The sequence below is a fragment of the Moschus berezovskii genome, chromosome 6 (assembly GCF_049115385.1).
Source record: "Moschus berezovskii isolate FMDL1 chromosome 6, NW_MosBer_1.0, whole genome shotgun sequence".
Classification (NCBI taxonomy): domain Eukaryota; kingdom Metazoa; phylum Chordata; class Mammalia; order Artiodactyla; family Moschidae; genus Moschus; species Moschus berezovskii.
The window spans coordinates 120,984,450-120,991,204 of NC_142465.1; the positions used below are offsets into that span (position 1 = coordinate 120,984,450).

At 62.6% G+C, this 6,755-nt stretch overlaps 1 protein-coding gene across 6 annotated transcripts in view; it reads left to right on the forward strand.

The window, feature by feature from the left end:
- The window catches only part of TBC1D22A (TBC1 domain family member 22A), a 257,858-nt gene extending 252,795 nt beyond the window's left edge, over positions 1-5,063 (forward strand). For 5 of the 6 annotated variants that reach the window (XM_055395960.2, XM_088837575.1, XM_055395962.2 and 2 more), the window contains one exon: positions 4,519-5,063. In XM_055395960.2, the coding sequence (XP_055251935.2) occupies positions 4,519-4,647 (129 nt within the window). In that variant the 3' untranslated portion in view covers positions 4,648-5,063. The remainder of the gene's footprint in view (positions 1-4,518) is intronic. The other variant, XR_016037730.1, reaches the window with a different exon arrangement.
- The last annotated feature ends 1,692 nt before the right edge of the window (positions 5,064-6,755 follow it).

Here is a 6,755-nt window from a genome sequence, read left to right on the forward strand (position 1 = left end):
TGCAGAAACAGGAGAGCCACGCGGGTGCCAGGTGCTTCCCGGGTTCCTGGCTCACAGCACTGTGCCCACCCCGTCCCCCTAAGCCCCGGGGCTCCCAGGGAGACCCGGCCTGGGACACTGAGCTGTCAGAATGCTCCCCGTGGCATTGCAGCAGGCATCACAGACAGATTTGGTACAGTCCAGCCTCGGCTCCCCTTCTACCTTCCTGTTTGATGTGTGCTCCCCGGGAACGGGGCTTTTGTGTTGAACGTGGACTCGGGCCCACAGCCCCTGCGTAGGCGGGAGCACAGCGGCCCAGCCTGGCCTGGCCGTCAGGCTTGGGCCGTCACGCCGGGACCAGGACCCTTGCCCTGCAAAGCGCGTGGCCCCTGGCCGCTCACCCGGGGGGTAGGGCGGGAGGCCGGCCCTGCAGGCCAGAGCAAGCATGTCCGCCCGCAGCACGCACCCTGGGTGCCGCGTGCATTCCAGTCACGGCCTCTCTGTGTCCCCAGCACACTCGCCCTGAGGCTTCCAGCAGCCGCAGCCGGGCTGGGACGGGGGCAGTGGCTCCCGTGCGCCATGTGGCCTGGGTGCTCCTGTCCGCGGTCCAGCCCTGGAAGGAGCCAGCCGTCGACTCTGAGACGGGGCCCCCAGGGCCCGCAGGTGTCCGAGGGGAGTGGTGACGTGATGGTGGACAGCGAGACAGCTCCTGCACCGAATTGAGCTCAGAGTCGCAGCCTCTCGGGCCCCCGGCCTGGAGGTCACCCCGTCTCCGCGCCCTTGGCTTCCAGGCTTTCTGGTGTCCAGGCTCTGATGTCACCCAGCGCTGTGGGGACAGGGCCATCTGCGGTGAGGGTGCTGAACCACCCAGGCCTCTCCCACCTCGGTCGCCTCACCTGAAGGGCTGAGGACTTGGGAGAAAAGCCTGAGGCCCGTCCTGCATGAGTCCCGAGCCTGGGTGTCCCCCCAGGGTCCCCAGGGGACGCCTGGGACCGCCCTTCTGCTATTGGCCCCAGTGGCAGATTTGCCAGCCAAGCTGCCAGCGGACCATTGGCACACGGTGGAAAAGTGGAATAAAGAAGTTGGGCCTGTGTCCGTGAGGAGCTGCTGTCTGTCCTTTCTGGGGAGGGGAGGACATGGTCCTCGGCACATGGTAGCCCCATCCTGATGCCTTTGCTGTCTCTGCGCGTGGCCATCTCGGTGCCTGCTGCATGGGCAGGGTGGCGTTGACCTGGGAGCCTTGAGGCGTGTCCTCTGCCTGAGGGCCACAGCGGGCAGCTGGTGCGGCCGTCACAGCCACTACCCATGAGCAGGAGGGCCGCACAGGGTGGCTCAGTGCAGTGCTGTCCACCGGGGGGAAGGTGCTGTCCACCGGGGGAAGGTGCTGTCATTGGGGGGAAGGTGCTGACATTGGGGGGAAGGTGCTGTCCACCAGGGGAAGGTGCTGTCATCGGGGGGAAGGCCTGCTGCGGGGGAGAACTTCTGGGAACCCCACAGAAAGAGGAGCACAGGGGAGATGAGTATATTAATATTCCATCTAACCCAGTACATGTACAATGTTATCTTTCAAACTGTGATCAAGATAGAAGCTAAGAAACATTTCGCAGACTTGTTCAGACCACGCGTTTGAGATCTGGGGTATGTTCTGTATGGATCCGTGTCTCTATTGAGACCCCTGCAGTGGGCGGGCAGAATAGCTGCAACCAGTCACACGCCCGGCCAGGCCCCTGCTCTGAGCTGAGCACCGTCTGCCTGGTAGTAGTTTTTCTGTCCGTCTGTGGCCTGATTCCCACCTCCACGCACACACCAGCCCAAGGGCAGAGCCTGACAGGTATGAGTCGAGTCCAGGACATATGGCGAGCATGTGTCCTGACGTGGCCCGGGCGTGGGTGGTCCTGGCACATGGCCGGCAGAGTGAGGGCCCTTTCTGCTCCAGGAACAGAGCTACACTTCCTTCATCACACATGATGCCATTTGTATCAGACGTGAGAATTTGACAGTCCAGTCCGGGCACATTCAAAGGCAGTGTCCTCCCTGGCTCCTTGGTGTCCCCTCGGAATGATTCGACATGGGCACCGGAAGGTCAGCGTCCTTTACAGGAGTGTGATCACCCAGGGGTCAGCACCACGTGCCGTGTGCTTCATGGGGGGACACAGGGTCCCCTGGGCCTGCTGGTGTCCCGGAGGAGACAGATCACCTGGTGGCGTGGGTGAGGACCCCAGGTTTGTGCCTCCAGAGTTCCTAAGGGTCATGGTGGCTGGGGACAGGCTTGGCCCACCTCCACGTCTGACTGTGACCTTGCTGCCTGACATGTGGGAGCCTCTGCAGGGGGCCACACAGACAGAACCTGGGGCCTGAGAGGGAGCCCCTGCCCACCCTCGTGGACGCCAGGATGTACCGTTTTGCCCTTCCTGGGAGGATGTGCACGTAGAGAGAATCATACTTTGCAGATGGTAACGTAATGCCTCTCTCTGGACAAATGAAACCGTTTTGGCAAGAAGTCCCCAAAGCCGTAAACATTATTTGCTCTTTAACATTGGAAGGCTCACTTTTTGGATCCCACCCAGAGGCAAAGGCAGGAAGGATTGCCTGGAAGAGGCGTCTGGCAACAACCCAGCTCAGGGCCTCCCTGCAGCCCGCCCCCCGTCCCTGCTGCCTTTGCCTGCGGGGTGATTCTTGCATGGCGATGCCCGCATGGCGATGACTGCAGGGCTCCCTCGGCCGGGGTGGCCCCGGCGGGGCCTCCAGAGGAGACCCCCTGATGGAAGGGGCAGGCAGCCACAGTCCACATGCTCGTGAGGTGGCATCTACCGTGTCCGGAGAACGGTCAAATGGCTCGTCACCTGGAGAACTGGGCCGACCCGAGATTCGGGCCCCTGTCCTTGGCACCAGGCACAGCGGGCCTGTCCTCGGGGCAACTGGCACTTTGCTTGGGGCTGAGGCCTCTGGGCTGTGCGGCGGGGCGGCACCATCACTCCGGCCCTCCCAATGGCCGCAGATGGCGCGTGCCAGCGTGGGAGGACGGTGACGCGTGGTGGGTGGCGGGTGCACCGAGCCGGGGCTTTGTGGCCGTGGTGGCATCGCGTGGGCACAGTCAGCAGAGAACCATGGGGACCCGACCCGACCTTGATTCCTTCCGACCTCAGAGCTGTGAGCAGACCGTCCTCCAGCTTTCATGCTGAGAATGTGGTCACCGTTTATGGAGAAGTTAAGGTGAAAAACAAATTGCCCTGCGGTCTGCTGCGCCGGGCCCTCGCTGCCGCCGTCTCGTTCCCAGAGGGAGGGGGCGCCCCGCGCTGGGAGCCAGCGATGGCATCGTGACCGATGGCCCTGCCCCAGGTGACATGGCTAACCCCGGGCTGCCCCGGGGCTCCCTGGTCAGAGACACCGCCGCCCAGCACGTAAATAAGGCCTTTTTAAAAAAGAAATCTGTATTTAGGGAGGAGTTTGGCTGTGTTCTCTGCCTCCCATAAAGGTCACCTGGATAGATTTTTCCTTCTTTAAGCTTCGCAGGCTGCGGAGCGCTGGGCATTTCTATTCTCTGTCCATCCAGTGAACCTGGGGGACTAAATTAGATTCTGAAATTGAGTGTGCAGTGGAGTCGCTGAGTTACCGTAATGGGAGGGTATTGCTTCTCACCTTGCAAGTAGCGAGGTCATGATAATATGAAGCGAAGTGGATTAAAAATAAAACCAAAGGTATTTATTTACGACCTGCTCAGAATTGGATTGGCATCCGTGTAAGTTGCATCTAATGGTGAAAGACAGCAGATTGATGTTTATGTGTCCCCGGGGACACTCTGCCAGTGAAATTTGCTCCGTGAATTCAATTTAAAGGCCCCCAGAAAGGGTCCAAAATGCCGGAGGAAATGGGGACGAACAGCTCCAGGGAAGCCACATTAGCGGCGTGTCCTGGTACAAGGTGAGGAGGGGGAGATGGCCCTGTGACGGGGGGTCAGGGGACAGCAGGCCTGGCACAGGCCCCCGTGTCGCCCAGTGCCAGGCACTGACGGCCCGTTGGCAGCTGAGACTGTCTCCTCGGTGGGGAACCCGCGGCCCTGAGCTGGTCAGCAGCCTGCCCGGCCCACCAGCCAGGGGGCAGCACAGCCAGGACCTGGGCCCGGGCCTGGCCTCTGAATGCCAGCCCTGAGTGCCCGGGGCGTGGGCTCCACATTCCCCAAAAGGTCCCTGGACCCCAGTGCGCTGGGGTGGCTGGCGTGTGAGGCCTGGTGCTGTGCGGCGCTGCCTTCCTTCTCCCAGCAGATCTGGGGGGCTGCCTGGGGCATTTCCTCCCGGCTGCAGGGCTGAGGGCCTGTCGGGGTCGACTTGCGGGGACAGGATATGTGGGGGCTGGGTAGCCGCAGGGCATCCGCCCACCCCAGCCCCCCTGCTGGGGGCTGGAATGTTTTCCCAGGGCCCCTCCTGCAGGGCCCTGTCCCCCCACCCTGCTGGTCACCCCCTCTGATCCCCTGTCTCTGCCCCCAGGAGCTGGTCGCCCCCTGGGCCCCCTCCCCCGCTGACTGCTGTCTGTCCCCCCCAGGAGCTGCTGCTCTTCCTTCAGAACCTGCCCACCGCTCACTGGGGTGACGAGGACGTCAGCCTGCTGCTGGCTGAGGCCTACCGCCTCAAGTTCGCCTTCGCGGATGCCCCCAATCACTACAAGAAGTGAGGCCGGCCCACCGCAGCGGGCCCCCCTGCGCTGGGCAGCACCCCCGCTGCCGGCTTCAGGCCCCGGCCGAGGAGGAGGAGAGGCCTTGTTGGAGCGGCCCGCCGGGACGAGGTGCCAGCCACGGTCAGGCCTGACAAGGGCGGGCGGCCTCCACCTCCCGTGATACCAAAGAGAGCCGGGGAGCGGCCAGCCGTGGGGCCCCGGGGCACAGCACCCTGCCCCCGGACCCGGAGCCCTTGCCAAACGCCCACCTCATGCGCCCCCGCCCTGGGCAGCCTGGGAGGCAGCCCCCTTTTGGAAGCCTGCTGTCCAGGTGCCAGGGGCAGAGGGAGGTGGCAGCTGCCTTCTACCTGCTTGGAAATTTAAACGTTCTATTCTGTTGAGTGACGAGAATAAAGTATAGACAAAGCTGTTAAGTGAAGCATTGCACGAGCCATGAAACCTCTGTGCCCTCCCAGCCCTTGGCTTCAGGCAGGTTCCTATAACTTGGTCACTTTACTGGGCTGTGTTCCTGCTTTCTTGGCATAAACTTGGCTGGAAGGCCAACAGTGAGCCTGGGGGAACTCTGGCTGCAGCCGCCAGCTACCCGGAGCAGAGAGAGGCTCCGAGTTGCCTTACTTTGCACCCATGACCTCTGGAAAGAGGGAACCAGCCCAGCTGGTCTGCCATGGAGTCCACGTGGGCAGGAGCCCCTCTGTGGGGCAGCGCCAGTGTCGACTGTCTGCTCAGGCTCCCCTGGGCCCCTGGACAGGTGGGTCCAGCCGCTCCTGCCCTGCGATCAGGGCCCTAAAGGACCCCGCCCCTCCTGCACCCCATGGGGCTGGAGCGGCCTGAGCCCCTCCCCATGCCGTGTGTCCAGGTACGAGTGGACTTGATCCGCTGGTCGTGGGGTGGCCCGTCCAGCTGTAGATCGTCCACCCTGGCCCACCTGTCTTGCTCCCCACAGCTTCTCTGCCTGAGCTGGGGAGGACCCGGCAGGGTCATGTGGCCGCCGGCACCCTGGACACCCCCGTGGGGCTGCAGCTACAGCGCTGACACCCCAGGACAGGCCCCTGACCTCAGCAGCCACTTCCGCCCGCAGACTCCCATCCGCTTGCAGCATCTCTTTCCTGTCACGTGCCAGCCCTCGGGCGGAGGGTCAGCCAGGATGCTGCCCCGTCTTTGCACAGCAGTTGAGGATCAGGTCACACAGATACACGTGTGTGATGGTGCGGGTTCCTTATTTTGTGAAGAGGGTTCCTGGGTCATTACATGTGCGTGGAAGTCAGCACAAAATATTGTGCAAATGTCAGAAGCCCCCAGGTCAGCCGGGAGACCTTCTAGCCTTAGGCCAGACAGAGCACCCCCACCCATTCTAGCATCAGGGGCTCCCCCCGCTGCAGTTCCCACAGCCCTGGCCCGCTGCTGCCCTCCTGCCGGGTGCCCAGTTACGGGGAGAGCCCCCTTGCTTGGCACAGGAAGCCCGTCCTGCTTAGACCCCGGGCACTGCCTGCTGCGCTCAGGTTGTCCTTGAGACCAAAATGCTGGGCACACGAAAGGTGTGCGTGCCCCTGGAGGCAGCTTGTTTTTCAAATAGGAAGAATCTCTGAGGTTCAGTGAGGCCCTGTGCTTATTTTCACGTGTATGGAAAGCTGAAGTTGAATGTGAGGGGTGTTGGTAGGGTCCTTGGAGTCTGAGCCAGCCAATCTGAAGTGATTAAAGACTGTTCTTTCTGGAATACAAGGTGTGAAACATGGAATAAAGGTGCAGTGAAACCCCAGCCTCAGCCTGTGATTCACTGACTCTGCTGAAGGGGTGGGGTGTCCCTGCCAGGCACCGGGTCTTCGGCTGTCTGCTCTGAGGAAGGGCGGAAGCCCAGCCCTGCAGCAGCTGCTGGGCCTTCTGTTCAGGCCGTGGGGTCCCAGGCCTTCCATTCAGGCCTGGAGTCCCAAGCTTTCCGTTCGGGCCGTGGGGTCCCAGTACTTCCATTCGGGCCGTGGGGTCCCAGGCCTTCCGTTCGGGCCTGGAGCCCCATGCCTTCCGTTCAGGCTGGCTGCAGTGTGCCCAGCCTGGCGTTGGGCACAGCACCCACATCTTGCTGATGCCCACCAGGGCCTCGGGGAAACCTC